General features: G+C 37.6%; 1 protein-coding gene across 1 annotated transcript in view; it reads left to right on the forward strand.

The window, feature by feature from the left end:
* The window catches only part of LOC113953574, a 35,913-nt gene extending 12,839 nt beyond the window's left edge, over positions 1–23,074 (forward strand). Inside the window, exons 6-12 of the mRNA XM_027656843.1 lie at positions 1,031–1,141; positions 2,687–2,865; positions 12,925–13,082; positions 14,306–14,348; positions 18,824–19,010; positions 21,936–22,071; positions 22,816–23,074. Of these exons, the coding sequence (XP_027512644.1) occupies positions 1,031–1,141; positions 2,687–2,865; positions 12,925–13,082; positions 14,306–14,348; positions 18,824–19,010; positions 21,936–22,071; positions 22,816–22,915 (914 nt within the window). The 3' untranslated portion in view covers positions 22,916–23,074. The remainder of the gene's footprint in view (positions 1–1,030; positions 1,142–2,686; positions 2,866–12,924; positions 13,083–14,305; positions 14,349–18,823; positions 19,011–21,935; positions 22,072–22,815) is intronic.
* The last annotated feature ends 1,435 nt before the right edge of the window (positions 23,075–24,509 follow it).

Here is a 24,509-nt window from a genome sequence, read left to right on the forward strand (position 1 = left end):
AAAATCTGGTATGGGATCCTCAAAGCCAGCACAAACCAAAATGTGCTGACATTTGAGAATTTGCAAATGATTTGCAATACCTTTGAGTGTGGATCATGGCTTTATTGCACCTGTTTATTATTAAGCTTTTACTAATCTCTTCCCTACAATGTCTAAGCATCCTCAGAAATATACTGAAGCATCCCATTTACTGCATCATAGGGTACAAAATCTCTAAAAAAAAATACATTAAATAGTGAGAATGTGGAATAATATTTTCCAGAAACATTTTGTCACAGTACATTAGGAATGCTTCATTGTAAATTAGAAAAAAAAAAAAACTGTGTCTGATAAATTTGTAACTGAGGTTTAAGTAACTATGTGTTGGTGAATGGAGCATATTTATCACTTCCCTAATTTGCTTCCATTCCTGGCTGGCATGTGTCTGAGCACTATTTTGGAGTTCATGTGCTTTGCAATGGTTAACAAATAAATGAAAGGTCATGCATTAATAATCTGATTCAGTCCCTCCTTCACTGACACTTTTTTAATTTACTATGTTATTTCCTCCTAAAGACAAAAGTCTTCAAAACTCTTTGGCCAAATTCAGTTAACCAGCAAAGACAAACATCAGCACAGAAAGTGTTCTTTTGGAGTTACATCCAAAGCTCATCAGAAGAATAGATTTTTTTTTTATACTGGCTTTATTGAGCATTGTACCAGATCTTTGTTTGCACTTTAGGCCAAAACTCTCAATACTGAAATGATTATTTGCATCTTTAAATCCTAATGGCATTTTTAATTAAATTTCTCAACTGCCAGTGATTATCTAGGTGTTGCACCACAATCCAAATCTTGAATATTCATTTACAGATGACTAACGTTGCTCAGTAAAACTTGTTCCACCTTGAAGGCCCTAAAGCATAATCTGGTTGAATAGATACATGTTTTCCTAGAAAAGCTTCTCTGCACAGCCATGCTTGATATCCTAACTCTAAATAAAATGGAGGTTTTGATAGGGTTTTTTGGGTTTTTTTTCTTTTAATTCCAGATAGTGCAGCTGAAGAAGCTGGGCTTCAGGTTGGGGATATTCTAATAGCAGTCAATGGAACTGATGTCACCAGCATGCCACATTCAGAAGCTGCCAATCTGGCAAGGAAAGGTAATTTTGAGATCACAATAAACTACATGACTGGGTCAGGTTTCCTGTTCAATGCTCCAAATGCAACCAGAAAAACTGGGTCATGTATGCAACAGCAATATTAATTATCAGCTTAATGCATTCATATTTAATACAATAGTATTACCTAAGTCACCTTTTTATCTAGACCTTGTCTTCTAGACATGTAAAATTATTTCCCAAAGAACACATGTGACTGCAGAGACACAAATACCTTATCTATGCCTTATACTTCCTCAGGGACAGACTTCATATCTTCCTTCAGTACACCGAGTAGTTATTTCTGTGTCGCCAAGACCTGAAGTCTAGTCAGGAGAGCAGAGAGGTCATTTCACGAGGCATCCTTTTACACCACCACAGAAACAGTCAGCAATATTAATCAAGTATATTCTGCCTAGAATTGTGATGATTAAAACCCAAAGATACCCATGTTTGCATGCTGAAAGTTAATCTACTGCCATTCCCTTACTTATCCCAGATAAGGTTTTGACAAAGGCTCACAGGAAATTCAATAAAGTGCTTTTACAAGACAGTGACAAATTTAACTTGACACATTCCCTATTCTTTAATTATAGAGGTGCCATTCACACTACTATATTTAAGAGTATGTTGAGTCTTTTAGCAGATAAATCTCTGATTACTTGGTACTTTAACTCCTCAGAGAACAGCCTCTGGACTAAATCTTGGCACACAGACAGCATTCCCAAAGTCACATGACCTGAAAAAAGGGATCCAGCAAACACTTTGCAGATAAAAATATGTCACAATCACATTTCTCAATTCTCCTTCAGGCATTCCTACCTGCTCTGAAGTAGTGTTGATATAGTCAGAATCTCAGGCCTTCAGGTCAAAATCATAGATCTAATGATAGCTTCACCAAATATTAAGATTTTGTATCTCACTGATGGTAACATATTTTTGGAAAATCTTTCAGCCTGTCATCTCTTCTGTATGTTTACATTTTACAATTGGTAAGTAGAAGCTTTAGAACAGATTAGCCTCCAACAACCACCCCCCTCGATGAGGGACACAGGAAAGGTTAGAAAACTCCAAGGCATGGAAAATAAAGAATTCTCAAGATCATATGTAAGATGGCAGAGCCTGAAGGTACCCCTAAGAGCATTCTCAGCAATTTTTACATAAATCTCAATGTATGTGCACCCATTGGAGCAATGAGATTCAATCCCTTCTCTTAACTGATAAAATACACAAGCACCCAAAATGCTGCTTGCAAAGGGAGGTCACAAAATTTTTTTAAGAGGAGTCTTCAGATAGCTGGCTCCATTAGTAGCCCTCAACACAAAATTAGTTTCATTCCTGAATTCATGTTAAAAGAAAGCCAAATATTACTTGATTTGATTTGTTTTCTAGGCTGCTCTGCTATCTACTGCTTCCAGAAGCTACACTGGGAGGACAAGGGCATGGGGTAGAATACTGCCTTCCTGCTCCATATACTACGTGGGTGTTAAAAGATATTGACAGACTGGTTTTGCCCTATGTTTCTGCACTCTTCATGTAATATTTTAGGTCCTGATGTCCTGACTATGATTGTGGGATCAGACATCAGCCGTTACCCCAACACCCCCAGACCTACCTGCCGAGGATATCTGCATAAACGAACACAGTCAGCAATTCTGAAGGGCTGGAGAAAGAGGTGGTTTGTGCTGAAACACAATGGTTACCTGCACTATTACAAACACAAGAAGGTAAGGAGAGTGGCTAGTGAGGAATCAGGCTGTGTCTCGAACTATGAAGTGCAGTAGCTTTGTACTCAAGCATCATCTTGACTTGTGCTATTTAAAAGATAATGTCATCAAGGTTTTGTATGAGGTGTATAAAGGAGGCTTGTTGGGTAGTTCTGCTTTCCTAAACCTAGTCACAGACATAGGCACTGTCTGGCTTTTATGGATTCTACATTTAATCTCTTTGTTCTGATGTTCAAAAAGCCTGTAGAGGGCTTGGGATGATATGAAGTAGCTTCAGATGTGTAAGAGCTCTATGTTCCATCTAGCATTGTATGTATTTTCTTAAACAGGTGTGACTATGTGACTTCTTTGTGTCAGTGAATAAGTTATGGACCTGCACACTGAGAAGGCTTAGCTTCTTCGGAGAAGTAATGCTCAGTATTTCATTCTGTCATGGGAGCGGGGACCTGTATAGTGCTTAATAATTCTAAGTATATGTAAGACTTTAACTTAATCTAACAATTAGACATCCAAAAAATGAATATGACAGGTGCTTCATGAAGGGAAATATTTCACTTGGCTTTATCCTGAGGCTCCATTTCGACACAGCATAATTTACAACCCTCTAGTTGTATAATGCGTCTTTATGGCCCTAAATCAGTGACTTCTTGGTTATCTCAGCTACAGATATTTGAGTATTCTATAAAGTTATTTGCCTCTAAATAAATGAATAAATAAAGACATTTCACTAAAAAAAAAATAAATAAGTAGAGCTTTCTCTTGACGCAGTTAGCTCCAGGAGTGGGGGATGTAGGCACTGTGCTCACAGTGAATTTGCCTGCCCTACAGTAGCATTTTACTGTATGTGAGATGGCTCAACAGGTGCTGCATGTAGTTACAAGTTAATCCCTTCCCCTGTGTGTTTTCATGATGAAGTTATTCACTGAGAAAGTTACTCCTATAAAATCAAACAGATTGATTTCAAAGACTGTCATCTGTTCAGAGCTTTTTATGGTAAAACATTTTTCAGCTTGCAAAAAAGATTCAAGGTCATCCACCTAGCATTCATTTTAACCTGATTTCAAGAAGAATTAGTGAAGCTGAGAAAAATTGCCTGTGAGGGATTTATTACTGGATGAAGTACATGTAGCTTTCAGGGAATCTCCTAGCTATAATGGAAGTAACATCAGTGGAAATATCAGCTGGTTAGAAATGGTTTTGTCTCCAACATACAGTTTGAAAACATACTAGTAAAATAAAGCCACGTCCATAATCACAAACTACATGAGAATATGAGCATAACACATGAGCATAACACCAAGTCCTTGGCCTGTAACTAGTCTTTATCTTTGCTAACATGGTCACAATACCTTTGATCAACTCAGCATATAAACATGTAGGAACATTCTTTTGGAGAGAAGATTTGATTTTATCCTAGTCAGGTCCATCATCAGACTCCTGAAATGTAAAAAAAGATATCTAGTTATGCCTTTTAAACACTCTTCAATTAAGTCTGTTTGAAGAAAGAGTGTTAGATAAATTGAATTGAGAATTAGAAGGTACCCCATAATCTTACATTCACTAATATTTAATTAAATTTTTATTTATTTATTTTCACTAGTGGTGTTCTTTTAATTAATTTGTTCCTCAACTAGCTCACTTACTGCACTGAGAAAATAAATATTTAAATCATGCAAACTTTATGTTTTGGTAAGATGACTCTTTAGCCACTGAAAACATGTATTTGCTTTTTCTTAAAAGAGTAAATAAATTTAAAGCACTGCATAAATATTTCATAGTAATAACTAACTACTGCTTGTTTTCTTGCATTATCCAAGCCTAGTGCCATTCAACCACTTTTTAAATTATTTCATACCATTTTTTTGCCGGCTGCTCTCTCTCTATTCCTGGTCTCCAAATAATACACTGAAATATTGCATTACTGTTTTAGCAACAAAAAACGCAAGGACTTTCTTCCCTGCCTCATGTGCTTACAGAGTACTCTGTAGAATCCTTTAGTAAGAGAGACAGAAAGATACTTAAATACAAATACAGTTATTTACTATTGTGAGATCCAATGCCCAAATGAAGTAAGAGGAAGCTCAACTGGACTCTTTGACACTTCTTTCTTTTGGTATGATTTCTATCAGGGGATGAAAAGAAGACTTCTCATCCCACTTCTTCCTCTAAGGGAGTTACAAATAATGTTTGTAGTTTAACACAGCCTTTATGTAGCATGCTGATTTAACTGCATGATTAATTTGGAAACATTGTGTTACAGGCCTTGATTCACTCAGGAGAAAAGATTTGTCCACTTATCTGAACTAAAATATTCTTTGAAACAGTTAATTGAAGTCAAGAGTAATTCAGGGAGACAAAAAAAGTTCAGGATAAGCTGCCTATCAGTACAAGAAAAATAACTTCTATTAGTGTATTTCCAGTGATGCCAGCAAGGTCACTGGTCAAAGATTTCCACTTGTGTAAGAAGACAACTAGGCCTTTTATATATGCCTGAAATGTTATGTGTAATGTTTTGTAGTTAAGAAAGGAAAGGATGTTTCATCTCTGCTCTAGTCCATATCAACAAACATAGAGAATTAGATTTCCTCATCATTGTTTTTCGTAACTGTAAATTACAACCCTGAATTTTCCTTTTCCCACCTACATTAAAAAGGATATTGATGTTTCTAGAACTTTTTACGTTTGACTCACCCATATATTTGCTGCAGTTTCAGAATCATCTCTAGCCAGTCACACACTGGTGAAGTGATAGCTGTTGCAAGACATTCAGTCATTTCATGTGTGGTCATTTTGTTTTCCCTCAAGCAGATGCTTCCACTGTCCTTGATTCCACAATCCATACAAGCAACCTTTTTCACCTCAGTAGATGTGGCTATGTTTCCACCTCAGAGCGGAGATACTTGACCCATTGGGTTAGAACTTTGTTTTCTGTAAATTACTGAGATCAGCAGAGATATAATGCTTTATGTTATTTTTGCCTACATTTAGCAACTGTGGAGTTCCAGTATCTACTCTACAGTTCTGATCTCCTATTGTCCAGATCACTGGATCTTCTCAAGCATATTATTTCCTTCTTTGTCAACATACCCAGCTTTTCTTCTAAAGGAAAGATATCTGGAAATTATGAGGAAACAGACAAGGAATGTACACTTAAATCTTACTCTAAGGCAATCAAGCTTCTTGTGCTTCAACTTAACACATTTTTTCATGGAAAGCTGAAAGCACATCAGCATGGCCTTTTTCTTTGCAGATAACATCATCTGCTCCTTTTAAAGTACCATTTACTGCTCAGCACAGTAAAGGGGCTGCAAAGTCACCAGAAAATGCCTGTGGGAAGTCTTCAGTATAGGACAGAGAAACCTTAATCAGTTTTACATGAGACCAGTAATATAGCAAAAGCAATTTGCCCACAGCAGCAGAGCATCATTTCAGCGTGTTAATTCTCTGAGCTGTCATCAGCAAGTCTCTTTTAGAACATGACAGCTAACTTGAAAATCCTAAAATATGCTTCAGTCTTCAGGATAAAAAAATGATGGTCTTGAAGATTCATTAACGAGAAGGAATATAATTTCTGGGACTTGGGAACAAGTGGGCCATTGATGGGTTTAAAGACAGTGGAGCACGTACTCCTCTGTCGTGAGGACATACCTGCTAGAGAGCTAATATTGTTCTAGGCTCAGTAGGAAAACACAAGGATAAAGAAAACAGCGTTATAGTCAAAAACATTTCCCAAAATTACAAATATCCATCATGTAAGGAATTCAACTAATTGAATCGCGGAATTTACTAAAATGCTAAAAGTACCAGCAAAAGCCAAAATATCCTAGTTTCAATTAATCATTGCTTTCTTACTATGTAAGACTGGATATATTAAAAAATACATATAAAAAGTGATTTTGTGGATCAAAAAAGGGACAAAAAAGGTGGAGTTGATAAAATTAAAAGAATTAATGAAATATCATTTTTGTAACAATGCCCTAGCTCGTCTCTCATTTTTGTCTTGCTGCGCGTCTAGGAAAGATTTCCAGTCCCTTTGACATAAGAGGACCCTGATAGAGAGGATAGCGGGACAGATAATCAATCTAGCACCTGAAAAGGAAATGAAGAAATAAATATCATTATGGTTATGATCTAGGAGAAACTCCAAAGAGGCCTATCTATCTCAAAGCAGGAAACTGTTGTCAGTATATCTCCCTTTGAGACTTCCTTTCCAGAAGTCAGAGGCTGATGAATTCTAGTCGAACCAGCTCTATCAGGTCCTTGTATTACATTTGTCATTTAGTCCATTTCACTCTCCAATTCCATCAGCTAAGAATGATGTGGAACAATAGTAATTAAGAATAAATGTCTAAGGAGTATGTTTGCTGACAGCATTTTGTATGGACTTCAAACAGGAAAGTCAAAAGAAGATATAATAGGAAGGAAGTAGGAGCAGTTAAGTTGGAAGGAACAGTTAAGTTGAAAACTGTTGTATGGACGGTAGAAAAGAGCATGTTTTAGAGATTCAGCTTTAGTGAGAGACTGAAGTATGAAAACAGAGCAAATGCACTTTCACATGTAGCCCCAAGTCTCAGAGAAATAGCCTTCATGATAGTTCATGTTGTAAGAAAACTGCAACACATACTCCTGAGAAGCACTCTCACTGTGGCACAGTGGACGGTCTTCTTTGTGATTTTATATAATAATGTCAGTTTTAAAAAGAATTATGATTTGCATTTCTTAGACTCACAAGTTTAATGCCTCTAGGAAGCCCTTGGGCATCATGTGAGTGACTAAGACAAAGTATCTCAAGGCTGAAAGGGCAGTGAGAACAAAAATATGTATTTCTTAACAACCAAAAGCAGTTAGACCCCAAACTGGTAAACAACTGTTAGCTGATGATCACCTAAATTATCAGATGTTGGGTCATATTACTGTTTCCATTATGAACTCAGCCCATTTCAGCAGTTCAGCATAATTCTGCCTTCTCTGTTGCTTTAACATAGCCAACACACTGGCAATTAAGTATTAGCACAGATGCTAATTACACAGTGTTATTTGCATTCAAAGAGGTCCATAACGTTCACTTTGTCTCAGCAGCAGAATACTTTCCTCATTGAACTTTCTTTAATTAGTGCTGTCCCTGAGAAATTGGTGTTCCTTAGATGCCTCTAGTAGGATATGTTTCTATTAGGAAGCATATTCAGAACACCTGGAAACTACATTACAATTTACTTGTTCTTTATATTTCAAATAAGATGAAGTTTAGGGAAAAATTTTTTACAAAGTAATCAGATACTGGAATGGGCTGCCCAGGAGGTCATGGATTCTCCCTCCCTGGAGGTTTTTAAGATGAAACTGGATGTGGCACTTAGTGTCATGGTCTAGTAACCACAGCGCTGTTGGATCAAGGGTTGGACTTGATGATCTTGGAGGTCTTTTCCAACCCCGTTGATTCTATGATTCTATGAGCATCATCATTTACACATCTCATGTAAACAGCTGGATACTAGTCTTCCATGTCTTTTTACTCACATCAAAACATCACTTTTCATCAAGCCTCTCAGAAGAAGTGAAAGGTTTCCCTAATGCAGAGATAAATTTAAATGCAGAATGAAACGTTTCCTTTTATTTCCTTTTATTTTCCTTTTATTTCTACAATTGTCTTCTCTGGACATGAGAGTAGGGCATACTGCAGTGAATGTATTTACAAAAATTTTATGACTCAGACACTACAGTATGTGTGCACCCTTAAGACTGTTCCCAGTGGAACAGAAGAGAGAGGGGAAAAATGCTTTTAAATTACTTTCATTTCTGTCATATATATAGAGTCCAATTATTACACCCAGAAAGAAATCCTCTGCCACATGCAGACCCTGCACAGCATTTCACTCTATGACAAACATTCAATCCTTTGTTTTCTTGAACAAGCTTTCTTGCTAAGCCTAATCACTTTATATAAAAGGCTTAGTTATAAATAGATTTACATCTGAGCATTACTCATAAATATACCATTTCTATTTGTTCTTCATTCTTGCTTAGAGCTTTAATGTAGTCTGGAAGCTGCCACATTATTCAGAGCATGTGTACAATCTGATTTCTTCTCTACATTTTCCATGACTCCCATGGCTCCAGAATATATTTTTCAATTTATATTTAAGAACTTTTTGAATCCACTCTCTCCAATACATTCACTATGTTATTTCTATTGATAAATGAGAAATAACACTGGCTGATATGATATGCATGTTAATTTTGGCCTACTAACAGATCACATACCCCAACCTAGAGAAAGAGTCATACTCTGATACATTATTTGATCTGATTCAAGTTGTTCAAAATCTTAACCTAATCAATAATTCTTCCTGTGAGCCTTGGTCCTGCAAACTCTTTATTATCTTGTGTGAAATTAACTGTAGCAAATTATTCAACCTCAACAAAAGAACTAGAATGTGAACATTAAATATGCCACAAGACCATTTGGTTGTACTTCATCTGATAACTAATACTATTGGGTGTAGGATGATTATGTTTTCAAATCAGAGGAGCTTTTACATCTTTTTACCCTACTGTTTTGTCTTCAGTAAGTTTCTACTCTCTGTAGTTTAGATGCAAATTGTTTAAAACAGAACAAAATGAACAACTAAATAGATTTTTCTCTCTCTACTGGCAAAAAATCCCATGTGAACAGTTCTGGAGTCTAGAGGTCCCTATTTGCTGACATATGCAAGCCCTTTCTTCAAGGGAAAAGGAAATAGATGTAAGGGAAAAAGACATAAAAAGCCTTAGTCTCTTCTTTGCACTGATGTGCCCAGCTTAAAGAAGGAATAAATGCAAACAGGCTCTAGCTATAATTTCCTAAATAACCAAACAATGAGCCTATCACAAAGTACAGTTATTAAAAAAAGACATAGGGAGGGGAAGAGTTTAGTGATATTGCTAAGCAAGCAGCACCAGACCTCAGGGAGAAGCTGGTCAGAGAAAACCAAAAGATGGTGAAAATGCTGCAAGCCTGAGTGCCATGGAGGGTTGTGGCTACATCAGCTGCAATGGAGCTGGGCAAATGAGAAATAATAAGCAAAAAGAAAAAAACAGTTTGGTTTCCTGTCTTGTTTAAGAGATGCCTATTTTAAGAACACTTGGGCACAGCCAGGAAGACAGTTTTGAAAGACAGTCAAAAATTCAGTCGTGCCACTACTGACCTGAAACCAATCTGACCCAGTGACCTGCCCACTGCCAGTCTCCCAACCAAGCCAGACTTCAATTCCTGCTTTCTAGCACTACTCAGTTTTCACATTATGTTTAGATTTCTTCTAGGATTTTATCTTTTTTTTTTTTTGTAAAGTTACTTTTATTCCATTTTCCTAGTACTTGCAGACTCTTTTGTAGCTGAATTTTAATTTCTTTTCATAGTTATTTCTGTTGTTACTTTTTATTTCTTTCAGTGCAAATAGCATGAAATTTCAGCTAAGCATGAAGGAGCTTAGCTGCCATAGCAAATATAACTCTGCTCAAATAAAATCCTTTGAATACAGTGAATCACTCAGGACCTATGAATGGCATTCAGTTTCTGGAATTACTTACATCAAATTAAGTAGGGCTGCATGCACTGCCTTAATGAGCATTTAATACAATAAAGGAAGGAAATGCTTAATTTTCTATTTTTATTTCTCCCTTTTATCTGTTTCTAATCATTATACATTGTTTAATATTTTAAAATTTTTTTTGCAGAAACATTTGTCCTAAAATTCAGATCATCTTAGGAAAGCTAGCAGTATGGGAAGTGTTACTTCAGATGTTTCTACTGTTCTTAGAATAGCTTTACCAAAGCAACACCTGTTTTTTACCTTCTACCTGGAGAAATTTCCACATGTTTGATACTGGAGACTACCAAGAATCCATAAAGCTGATCACAATCTTGAAGGAAAAAAAAAATATTTTTTTTAGTTTAGTGCAGAATGGAACAGTAGTAGCTGTTCCAAGTAGTAGAAATTTGAGTTAGTTCATTTAAAATCTGCATGACACATATCATCAGCTCAAGTAATATCACATAGTTATATCAGGTTCCATAAAGGCAGTATCATCAGCAGGTTACACTTTAGTCACAAGAAATTACTTTTATAATTATTTTTTCCAGAAATATACCTTAGTCATTTCTGTAGCAAAGATATATTTGCCAAAGGAATCATCTCAATGTGTTATTCATGAAAGCCACACAAGTGAAAAGAAATACCCCTTACAAACATGCAGATGTGGCACATGGACCATAGTTTAGCAGAGAACATGGTAGCGCTGGGTGAACGTATTGACATGATAATCATGAGGATCTTTTCCAACCTTCACAATTCTATGATTCTGTGATCTGAATTTTCAGAATTAGGGGAGGATGGCTGTCTATTAGTCAATGAAGAACATTTGGTCTCATTTTAAATGCCTCAAATCTTACTCCTTTCCTAGATGTATTTGTTTGAAATGCAGTGGCCATATATAATTCTTGATGCCACAGAACCTCTGCCTGCACTCATTCTAGACAGCACAGAAGGTGTTTACAAAATAAGTTTATAAGGGTACAATAATAGTGGTCTGTGATATCAGTATCTCTAGTGACCTTTGCCTTCAGGTCAAGGGCAGTGAGGAGAATTCAGACCATGGACAGGATCTTGCACTTGCTATACTTTGCAGTAGGAATGAGATTTCACCCTGAATATGTATTTTGGTTATGCTGTTCACAATGTAGTTTTGTGTCTGAAGGCATTATAAATAAAGTAGGTCACACAGCACTGACAACTTTCAGGACTGCCTTTATCTTCTTTAGTTTTACATTAAAAAACTTTAGCATGAAAAAAATGGAATGAGAAGAATGAATAAAAATGTAAGAAATGTACTTATGAATGTTTATTTATACATTTGTCAGTATTAGAGGTTATTTTATTACTACAGGAAAATCATGTATGACAAAGGGATAATTACACGTGCTAGTGAGCATACAGTTAAGTATTTAACTATCTAATTCCCACAGGTGCATTTTTTTCATGGAAGGCTATGAATGTTTATTTTTAGGCTAAGGGAAAATTACATGGGGTGTTTACAATCCATCTCCTACTGACAAAATTTAATTAACGCCCAATAATGAACTAATTTTATTCTATAAGACTCCACCATCTGTGTATTTTGCTTTTCCTATGTCTCAGCATTAACTCGTGTTTCCCATTTTATTGCTACCAAATTTGATGCAATTATTAGAATTCCAGTTACAGATCTTCAAAGCAAACAATATTGGTTAAAACACAGCTACAGTTCACTGTCCGGATGTGTGCACCTTTGTTTTGAATTAAGATGTGTATTTGCAGGGAACTGGGCTGGGAAATAAGAGGGTGGATAAACTGCTTCACTTACCTATGTGTATTAAGGAGCTTAATGGCTCTTTGTGACTCACACAGGGAAAGACATTGGCAATGCCCTTCAGCCTCAAGGAGTATTAACACAATCAGGAACAAGCAAAAAGGTTCTGAAGCGCTTTCCATTGAAAGTTATTTGAATTGTAAGGGAAGGGTTATGAACAGAACTATATTTACCACAACTTTGCAAAGGAGCTGAAATTCGGCCTTTTAAATTATGCTCACTATTCTCCAATTTAAGCTCTTGTTGCCTGTATCTACATAAATAAGGTGAGGTTTTCAGCATAAGCGCAGACTGCAAACAGCACTGATTAGTAAAGAGACCTGTGACTCTCAATTCTTCAGTGCACTTTGAAAATTCCTACACCACTCAGCTGAACCCTCAATAGCTGGACATCTACATGCCTACACATACCTAAAAAGGTGGTTTTGCTACAGATATGGCTTCTGTTGAACCAAAAACAATTAAGAAAGCAAAATCACAGATGCAAATTTAGAGGGTGTTTGACTAGCTTGTCTTCTGTGATTGCACTGTAATTTCTGGGACTGCTGATCATTAAACCATATGATGGTTCAAAAGCATAAAAGCTTTATAACTTTGAATATTCCTTGAGTTTATCCCCATCTCACAGGGATCAGTTTCATAATAGTTCTGAACTTTGGGCACTTTTTCTAATTGCAGGATGAAGGGAGGTGCAGACCCCTGGAAGTAACAAAGCTGGAAGGAGCAGAAATTGGTGTTGACACCAGTCTGGGGAAACCATTTGTTTTTAAATGTATACCTCAAACTGGAAACAGGATTTTCTACTTCTGTGCAACTTCCAACCAAGAAATGAAGAGGTAAGTGATCTTTCATTTTAACAGTGTCAGTTTTGTTAATCCAGTGTGAAGAGGAGTCTGAATTTTTGGAGGATGTTCACAATAACTGCCTTGATCAGTAGAGGAAAAAATTAAAAATCTATCAGGTACTTATTGAAAGATAATATTTCTAATTTTCAATTGTAGAAGCCTCAAAAATTATTTTTCAGCTTCACAGGTTTTTTAATTGTTTTTAATAAAATCTTTAACATTCATGTTTTCCTATCCCCCTGAATTCTTGATTTAGCATGAGAAAAAAATTTAATCCATGTTCTCATGCCTTCTCTCCCACTGTTGTATCAAACAGAAGTGTAAATCTTCCCATGGATGTAAACTTTCTTATCAGTAATTTTATATAAATGATCTCTCTTCTGCCGAACAAGGACAGTGCTAGTAATAAATACACTCCCATCTTCCGTTTTCTTTTCTGTCATTCTGTCACATTTTCATTTTAATATTTTAAAGTGCAAACATGCCCCAAAAGCATATTGGTTCTGGGACAGTGACTTCGGGTTTGATGCAGAGTTAGACTTTAAAAATACTCTTTTGCATTTCCCAAAGACAACAGCTGACAAAACAAAGGGCCTAAATTCACCCAAAAGTCCTCCCTTTCCACACGTACTGAAATCTAAACTTATTGTAGTCTTTGTTTTATTGTGAATTGTCAAAAATATAAATTTATGAAGTACATTGATTTTTGGTATTCATCCACCCATTTTTTATATCATCTCACTGCTTAACACAATCCAACATTGTAATATCATTTTCCATTTCCAAATTTTATACCATACATAGTGCAACAGAATAACTTTGCCAACAAAGTTATTGCTTTATTCTGTAGTTTCCAATTCCAGGATTCTTTGTGTCTCCTACAAATTCCTTATCTGCATTATGACAAAAACAAGAAGAGTGATCATTTAACCTGACATGTTAAACTATATTCAAAATCTGTAGATTCCCTTGTCTGCAATATTGCCTTTATTTATTATAATGTGTTCTTACACAGCAAGCTTTGAGACTTTTTTTTTAGAGTTAGCAATGTTTATTTAGATTTAATCCACTGCTTTTCTATCTTAAATTCTTGTGTGTCCTGAAAATTTAGATGCTTTAGATACTGCATATGTCAGCAAGAATTAAAAGAGGCAGTGAAGCATGTTTTACTGCTCTACCAATCTAAGTTAATCTCACTTTTTGTCATGTTATAGGTGGCTGGAGGCTATGGATAAAGCAGTGCATCCTGTCCATCAGGTAATGCTTTATTTAGATGAGAATCATTCATATAGCAGATTGTGGAGAAGGCTGAGAGACAGGAGCTGTACATGGTCAGGTGCAGACAGAAACATGGTAGTTCCATACTTTTGTTCTGGACTGTTGGGTTGTGAGTCATCTCCAATCTAAAAGCCATGAAGAGAATTAAGACTCGTGTTTTGCTGCCATATGGTAGAGCGAATCAAAATGCTCCCTCTCCGGATATCAGCAGCTTTAAGCTGATTCGGAAACATAACCCAAAATTAGTGTATCAGGCAGAAAGAAAGGGTAGAGGTGACTCACAATCATGTGTTATGCCTGAGGTAATACAAATTGGAGTAGAAGGAGATAAGGGTCATGTCTTCATAAGTATTTCCCACAAGACTCCCTTGGTTGCATGCAATCTGCTTTTTCCAAGAGAATATTGGGTGGGGGGAGGCATGATTGCTGAGTTCTTATTTTCTGTGTTTCCAGGGATGAAGAAAGACAGGTGAGTTAATAAACTTTGTCTTACCTATTCTTTACACAGCTGTGCTCTCTGCTGGCCCCTGTGGCTGGAAAAAATACAGCCATAATTGATCTTGAGGTGCTACTGAGAGACCTTGCTCAGCCCAACATAACTCAGTATCAATAGTCCCTGGCTGAGCCCTGAACTGGGAATTCCAAATCTAATTTTAGTATTTCCAGAATTGGAAGTATAGGGGTCACAGACATTTTAGGCTACCCTTTCCTGGCCTAATGATTCTTATTATTTCCTTCTGTAGATGACCACTTGTGTGAAAAGAGGCATTTGATTTGTAAAGTTTTTTGAAGAACTTTAGCTATGGAGCCACCTTGTTTTTAGCAGGAAGAATGTGAGGCTCAAATGCAGAATAAGTATCAAGGTCTACCTTTTTTGTAAATGAAATAAAATCATCAATTAAAAATACGACAGTTGCAAGGTACAAACTATAACCTGCATTCATGAAGTGTAAAAAAACAAGGGGGTGTAAGTTACTTCTTCAACAGTGTTTAATGATGGTTTCCAAACAGTGAAAGGTATTTATTTCGTTTAATTCCTTTTCCACTGAAGTAAAATTGATCAAATATATATTTCTTTTGCCTTTAGCTTTCAGGTAGGTTGTAATTGCAAAACCAAACTTGCTTCCAAGTATATTTTGCCTGTCAATGTTTCTCAAAAGAATATGAAGTAATAAATGCATTTGAAACAGTAAAAATAAATAAAACAATTTAAAGTGTGTACCCTAACCAAATAATTTGAAAAGTTGTGCTGGTTTTGGCTGGAATAGGGTTAATGTTCTTCACAGTAGGTAGTATGGGGCTGTGTTTTGGTTTTGTGCTGAAAACAGTGTTGATAGCACAGGGATGTTTTCTTTATTGCTGAGCAGGGCTTACACAGAGCCAAGGCCTTTTCTGCCCCTCACCCCACCAGCGGCAGACAAATTTAACCTAAGCCAAAAAGGATAGTAGAGGTTCACATACATAAAAGACATCAAAAGGTCATTCTTTAGTGTAGCATGCATATATAAATTGTTGTATAAAAAGTTACAACATTTTATTTACAGAAGCTTCACTCATGCATTCATCCATTAGCAACACATTAAGTTAGCTTCTTTCTGTGCCACTGCATTTCTGACCACCGTACTGATGGAAGCCTATTCAACATAAGGTGACTGAAGGCCCACACCAAGACCTTAAACCATCTTGTCCGGGAGCTGCTTTATGCTGATGACGCCGCCTTTGTCGCCCACACAGAAGCAGCTCTGCAGTGTTTAACATCCTGTTTTGCAGATGCTGCTGAGCTCTTTGGACTGGAAGTCAGATTAAAGAAGACAGAGGTTCTCCATCAACCAGCTCCTCAGGAAGTCTTCCATCATCCCCATATCACCATTGGCCAATCAGAGCTCAAATCAGTCCAGCAGTTTAATTACTTAGGTAGCCTCATCTCCTCAGATGGTAAGAGTGACAGAGAGAGAGACAACAGGTTAGCAAAGGCATATAGAGCTTTTGGAAAGCTTCATAAAAGTGTTTGGCAAAATAAACACCTGAAGAAAAGTACAAAGATCAGTGTTTACAGAGCCATTGTGCTGTCTACTCTCTTATACGGCTCTGAATCATGGGTCATCTACCGCCACCACCTGTGTCTCCTAGAACGCTTCCATCAAAGCTGCCTCCGTTACAATCCTAAACATCCACTGGTCAGATTATGTGACTAATACGTCTGTTCTAGAATGAGCAGCAGTCACAAGTATTGAGGCCATGTTGCTGACGTGCTGCGCTGGGCAGGGCACATCTCCAGGATGAAGGACCACTGCCTCCCTAAGATCTTGCTTTATGGTGAACTTGCCATTGGCTCCCGCAAGAGAGGAGCCCCGAAGAAAAGATACAAGGACTCCCTGAAACAACATCTCAGCCTTGGCCATATTGATCATCATAAGTGGTCTACTCTGACCTCCACTCGGGAGGCCTGGAGACACACTATCTTTAATGCTGATGATGCTTTTGAGAACACACACAGGATCACCCTTGAGGAGAAAAGACAATGCAGAAAGAATTATGTCTTGCAGAATATACCATCTGAGGAGTCTTTCTGTTGTGCCTTTTGCAACTGGTCATGCCTGTCTCATATTGGCCTTTTCAGCCACCAACGCGCTTGCAACACACATGGGTAGAGCTCTCCCCAAATCTTCGTTCGCGAAGCCCAGTCATGAAACATTTCTGACCGCACTATCTTTTTTTGGGTTTTGTCTTTGAGTGAACAATATCCTTTTTTGAAACAAATGTTTGATTTAATATGTCACTTTCATTTCCTAACCTTCCTTCTAACTAGACTTTCCATTACGTTGAATAGAAAAATCTTATATTTTCCTTCTTTTTCATTTGCTATACTTTTTTACTGACTTTTTGCAACAGCTAGTGTTTTACAGTAGAGTTTACAACATAGTGATTTAGTAGACCATTATACTGACACTATGTCCTCTTAATGAATCTACAAGGATAACTACTTTAAGAATATACCTAGTGTTACTGAAGTCCTCTTCTGTACTTTGCTGCAGTAAGTCTTAGCAGGTTTCCCATTTGTAACAAAGAATACAGTCAGCTATATTGTGCCAGGTCTTTTTTCAGTCTTTGCCTTGTCAAGGATACTGAAAAAATATCATAAATAAAAGCAAAAGAAAGTCCCTGTGGAAACAAACAGGAAGATATTGGTATTGCACACATTGTCCCCATGGATTTCAAACAACAATGACACTGGTAGATGTAGAATTCTAAATATGTATTGCAGATGGCAAAACACACTAGGAGAGGCTGAAATTCTAACACCTCACATTAAACAACTTGATCTAATAACACAACAGATTATTTTTTCCTGATTTTCTTTTTGGATTATTTTATCATACAAATAACCTATACATTGACAGTGTCTCATGTGTTGAGCTTTTTCTTCACTTGTAAATGACAAGTAATTTTGGTAATGGAAAAGGATCTGCTTTCCATAAAGGGATGGGAAGGTATCTGTAAACATTTTGTGCATAGTAGTGCTTCCATCCAAGCCTGAGTGCTGTATTCTGGCCTCATACCCCACACATTTTCTCTGGAACTCAGAGATGGTGAATCTTGTCTTGCCAGATTACACACAGTAAAGACTACTGAAGTCCAACAATCAACAACACAATTTAAAAAAAAAACCTTCTTCATAAAACTTTGAAATAATCCTGCTTGTACCAGCAACACAGGTAGTACTGAAAATAAAACAGAAGTAGAAAATAGAAGTTATTATTGTAAAAAGAAAGTAGAAGTTGGACAGTGTTTGCCATCCTGTATAGAATTTTCTAATTCCATTTTCAGCATTGACTTCTGTTGTGGCTTAACCCCAGAAGGCAGCTCAGTGAGACAGCTTGTGGATTGAGATAAAAATATTTTAATATGTAACACAAAACAAGGGATTCATTCACTATATGCCGTGGGCAGGCAGATGTTCAGCCATCTCCAGGAGAGCAGGGGTCCCTCACATGTAATGGTGACTTGGGAAGACAAACACCATTACTCCAATTGTCCCCCCATCTTTCATCTTCCCTGAGCTTTGTATGCTGAGCATGAAACCCTATGGTCTGGGATATCCCTTTGGTCACCTGTCCTGGCTGTGTCCCCTCCCAACTCCTTCTACACCTCCAGTCTGCCACTGGTGGGGTGAGGGGCAGAAAAGGCCTTGGCTCTGTGTAAGCCCTGCTCAGCAATAAAGAAAACATCCCTGTGCTATCAACACTGTTTTCAGCACAAAACCAAAACACAGCCCCATACTACCTACTGTGAAGAACATTAACCCTATTCCAGCCAAAACCAGCACAACTTTTCAAATTATTTTCACAACAAAAGCTAATTTCCTAGCAAAGGACTAGAGCTTGTATCCTTTCATGCTAGCAGTTCCTCCTTAAGTTCTTACTAGAACGTTTCATTACATGCTTTCTTTGCAGAACCATGTGTGGGTAGATGTCACACTACATAACACTACACTCCCACCCTTGGCTATCAAAAATCCTGAGTGCCTGGGTCTTCTCCACCAGCTGGACAGGAGCAAAGATGTCTGGATTCAGCACTACTGCATTCTGAAGGATGGCTGTTTGTACTTTTATGCCACTCTCCGGTCTACACCTGCCCAAGGTAGGAATGGCTGCTAAATTTTCATTGATAATTGAAGCAAGAATGTTTCACTGTAGTTTCCATCCAAATAGAACCTTTACCATTAACAAGAGTTTCTTATCAGTAAATTGATGGTTTTCCATGTAGGTGAGTGAAAGAAGACCAGACTGTGGTGGGGGAAAACAGTTTTCCCTCTGAAGTTATAAAATGGTAAACCCCCAGGTGGTGGTGACCCTTGAGGTTTGGAGCCAATGAGCGCTTCTGCAAAATATAAACATGTCACACTTAGACCAGAAGAGAAGGTAGTTGTAGTTGTTTTGAAATAGGTGGCCATGTTCTGAGGCCACGAGGAGAAGGGGCCTCCAGCCCCACGGGGGGCTAAGGCCCCCCTCAGCCCCCAGCTGGGGGGCTACAGGGACTTAGAACTGCATAAGGCTCGGCTAAGCACCTGTGGCTGAGAGCTGAAGGAGTTTCTCTACTGTAAGAAGCAGCAGGAGCAGCGGCAGGAGCAGCGTACGGAGGGCAGAAAGCCAAGAGATAAGGGAGAAGCAGCAGAGGCATTGCAGCCGAGCAAGAGAGTCATGGAGTTGTCCGAGAAAAAAGAGAGCCAGCAGCAGAGAGAGCAGAACTAAGCTCAGACAGAGATAGAGTTGGACTAAGAAACTGAACCAGAAACCCCCAAAGTCCTTGGAGACCCCTCTCAGAAGGAGGAGGATTATGAACTCTTACTTGAAAGAGTCTTGGAGTGCTACAGCACTGCAGAAAGGAGCTGAAAAGCTCCGAGAAAGAATGCCGAGGGGGTGACCTTGGCCCCCCCCCGCTGCCTTGAGACAGAGCACAGGAGCTCTGGTAGAACGGTTGAGGCAAAAACTTTCAACTGAAAGCTGCCCTAATGGTCTGACTCAGAGGTAAATCCCCTGAGGAAGGGACTTTCACGAAGATGCCCCTGCACTTTGTGATATGCCCATGGTGAAGCGAGTTTTGTCCCTGCTGGCAGTCCACGGGTGAGACCTTCGTTTGGAGTCCAAGGGCCAAGAGGGGGAGAGGAGACCCCCCTCGTGTGTACTGGCAGAGATCCAGCTACAGCTGCTGCATGAGAAGAAGAGGATAGACCTGCTGCCCTAGAGACATTGCTGCTCTGAGAGTAGAAAGGATCTTTCCTTCTTCCTTCCTGGACTTTTATTTGGAGGGGAGAAGAGATTTGATCCATTGTAAATACTTATGTCATAGTAGAGATAATTAAGATTGTATATAATGTATTGTAGCGTTTATTTTGTACAGTCATTGTAATATATATTCCCTTTCCCCCATTTTGAGTCTTGTGTAGTGTCTGGAAAAACCATCTCACACTGGGTTGAGATGTGGAAGGGGGCTTGGACTAGGGAATTGGATTTTTGAGCTCTCAAACCATGACACAGACTCAGTCCCTTTTTATCAACTAGCCACCTCATTCCCCACCTCAGTCTTCTTTTTCTCCCACAGTCTGAATTTTTGTTTCTGAAATGGAGCTAGTCAGGATATGTGCATATTACCTCAGGAGAAGTATCAGAAACAAGATCCACTCTTCCAAAGCACTTTATGGTGGCTGGAGGCAGTTCTACTCATGGCAGTCTCCTGAAAGCTGTCAAATTTTGTGTGGCAGCAGCATGAGGCTACTAGGGTCAATTGCAAGCAGAGCTCACTTCAGACACTAAAAGCCTACAAGAGCAGCTCTGTGAAAGTCAGTATTTAAAAAAAAAAAAAAAAAAGGTGCCCCAGCGATGGCTCAGGACCTGTAAATGCTTCCTCCCTGTGCTAAGGAAGCCTGCAGTCAGAAATATTATTGTATTTTTGCTTAGCAGTCAGTTTTCAGATCAAAAGGGAAAAACTTTTCTTAGCATTTATGCTGTTTGCCACATGATCAGGCAAGAAGTGCTTCACTTTATACCACTTGCATAGCACTTTTTCATTTGCCAAAGGCCATACTTATGAAGTGACCAGGGATTTCCTCTCCACATGAAACTGAAGATAAGACTTGCCCAGAGAAAAGCACTGAATTAACAGAAAGGCAAAAATTAAGTATTATGCATTTATGACACTGAAGCCTATGCTCCTACTGCCAAATATTTTCTTTTGGTGTTTAAATATCCTACTACAGACAAATTCTTTTACATGGTAGTGTTTTCTCTCTTGTTATTTCATTTTTTTCCAATTTCACTATAGATTCTTATTCTCTCATATCATTCTCAATGCTAGAGCATTAATTTGATGCTGTGGTAACTACATGTGAGACCCTGAAGACAGTAACAGGAACATTCAACTACCGTTACTCAGTTCTGCAAGTCTTTTTGACTCTTCACCATGTATATATGAAGTGGACATACACCTTGTTGCACTGAGATAAAATCTGGGGGGAAAAAATAAAAAGAAAAACAGGTAAAATTAAAATGCCTGGAAGGCAAAATTCTGTCTAATGCCTCTCCTTCACAGCTGGCTAGCTGTGGCTTCACAATGATGTATCAGTTACTAATGGTAGCAAGATGAACCAATGCTGACCTAGCATATTTTTTTCATGTGGAAATCCATATCCCTTTAATTTTTAAAGGAAATAAAAAGAAAGTATCAGCAACAAGATCCACCCTTCCAAAGAACTTCACAGGGCTTGAGGCAGCCTTGTGGATAGAAGTCAAAAACTAGGAAATATATTTTGCTAAATAAAACTCAATTGCTGGTCATTTGCTAGACAGGAAGACTGTTTTACACTACTTTGAAATCAATTTTCAGAAGAAAAAAACAAACTCAACTTTCACATTTTTAAATGTAAATTCTGTAAAAGTCTGTCCATACACCCAATAGAAGGCATCTGAAAATCCAGTTCTTCAGATTTGTTGGTATGCTTGTAATTGGCAGTAATTCTATAAATGGTATCTGTAATATACATCATGCATGCTATTTTATTCTATCCAGGTGGCCTTTACTTACAAGGGTATATTGTGAGTGAACAGTCTCTGGGCTCCAAGAGATCTGTAATTGAACTCAAACCTCCATCTGAAGAATTTAAAACCTTTTACTTATGTGCAGAGAATGTAAATGAAAACAAAAGGTAAAACAAATTGTTTTTTATCCAATTTTATTTGCCAAACTTCAGGAAAGAAGGAGCTCTGTAGTTCCTGGGAAGATCTAATGACAACATTTCAATCTGTTTTCCCTTATTCCCCCAGATTTCCCTTTAGCAATAGCTTTAGTCAAACTGCAGTACAGCATTTACTTGCACATGTGAGTCACCAGTTCTGTTCTTGTCCATGCTGGAACCACAGCAAGGCTGGTTAGTAGAGGTTCAGAAAAAGCCTGGATAAGGTGCCTTTCACAGTTACATGTGGGGATTATACTAAACATAAAAGCTATGACAACCTCTAATTAGAGAGAATGGAATTTATGTACTCCTCATTCCCAAGAATTATTTACTTCCAACAATGACCATTAGAATTTAATTAATTTAAGAAAATTTGCCAATGAAATCACACTCTGAAGGTAAATTCCCTCATCATAATCCAGTCAAATTCCACATCTGTCAGCAGGAGTTCTTGCCTAAAGCCTACTAATTACATTATTTGGGTTTTAATTTAATGAACAATGACAGAGCTTTTCAGTATGTTGGAAAATTGGTGTTGATATTTGTTGTTAATAGCCAACTCTTCCATCTTCTGTATCTCTCCAATGCCCTGACTATTAGCACATAGTAACACAGCTGTACAAACACCATTTATTAAAAGTTTGTTTCAAAGAACATAGAAATGCATGCATAAGACTTGATCAGGGACAATTGTTGGTCTTTCATTTCTTCTAGGTGGATTACAGCTTTGAAAGCTTCAATCAATAAATGGTTACCCCTACACCAGGCAATCCAAGATTTCATGAACAGACCACTGGAGGAGACAAGGATGTGAGAAGAAGGCTCAGTTTTTCCCCAGTTATGTTTTGCATTTTAAATTTCATGCTATGTCTTCTGATTCATCTCAAAAGATGCTCCAGCAGCAGCTAATCTTTAGCATTGGTATACATTCATAACTTTTGTAAGCATTAGTAAATAAATGCAAAGCAAGGTTGCCTTCTTTGTTATTGTCTTTATTTTGTGTACTATACAGTCTATACAGTCTATGTTTACTTATTTGAGATCTTTATACTGGAAAGTTTTAAGGCCAAATAAATAAAGAACATGCCTTCCTTGACAAGATAGAGTAAAGCCACAAGCAGAATTGCCACATTGTTCTCTTCCTGGGTAACTGCACCATAGCAAAAAACACACTGGAATGCCAACATCTTACCAAAAAACTACTTTTCCTCTAGTTTTCATAACATAATGCACGCAGTCTGAGGGCTGAGATGTGGAGTCTGCAGCATACTCAAAATCCAATCCCACCAGTCAAATAGATCGTCTCATTCTTTCCTCTGTTTAAACATATGATTACAATTTAGAATCATACCTGTGGTGCTTAGCACTTTAAAGACTCATATCTGCAACAACACAGTACATCCCATTGATTACATCTGTGACTTTGAGCCATAAAGCAAGAGCCTTCCTGTTAAACTAGGCTAGAGCACAATTAATTGTGAGTTGAAACAAAAAGTAAAAATTTGTGGGTTAAAAATGGGTTAGAAATAGGTTAGATGCAAACTAAAGAAACAATTTTCTTAATATTATTTTGTTTGTAGTTTATAAAAGGTATTTTAAGCAAATCTCATGTTTAGTAATTTTTCAGTATCAAAGTTCTCAGTTTTCTCAAATATATGACAGTTATTGTGTAATAAATCTTATAGCATCTCCATAAAACTAAAAGCATAAAGAAAAGTTCTTGGCTGTTTAAAAAAAAAAGAAAGAAAAAAACCAGCAACCAAAAAAAACAAAAACAAAAAACAAAAACCAAAAAAAAAAACCACACCAAAACTGAAACGCTTCTGGTAATACCCAGAGCACAAACAGAAAACATGTAAACTTGCAAACTTAAAAAGCATCAATGTTAAGTTTGTTAAACAAAAATGTCCAAGGACATACTGGCCTTGCATCTAAATGTCATAGCTTGTTGTTTATGCATCCTCTACCTAGTTGCAGCAATAAATGGCAAAAACTGCTTAGCTTTTTTTTACTCCCAAGTGCTTGTTGCTGTCCTCACTTGAGGGACAGACACATACTAAAATTACACATTTTATGAGCGTGGTGGTTTGAAACTCCCAAGAATCTAATTTTTAAGTTCAAGCCCCCCTCCCACAGTTTGCCCCTGTGAGAGGGTTTAGTGATGGTATGGACTTGATATCTTTTTAACCCCATGTGGAGAGTTTTCAGACAAAATACAACCATTTGTTACTGGGAGAAGGGGAAAAATTTTACAAAGGTTTATTTACACCCACATGTATATATTTGCATTAAATTAAATTTCTCCTCTTCTTCAATAAAAGTCCAAGAATAAAAGAGAAAAGTCTTTCTATCACTTCTCAGGCCACTGTTCCTTCATTTCAGTTTTTTGTGGCACTGGTGTGTCCTTC

This window comes from Corapipo altera, unplaced genomic scaffold, assembly GCF_003945725.1.
Source record: "Corapipo altera isolate COAL_440 unplaced genomic scaffold, ASM394572v1 61281, whole genome shotgun sequence".
Taxonomy (NCBI): domain Eukaryota; kingdom Metazoa; phylum Chordata; class Aves; order Passeriformes; family Pipridae; genus Corapipo; species Corapipo altera.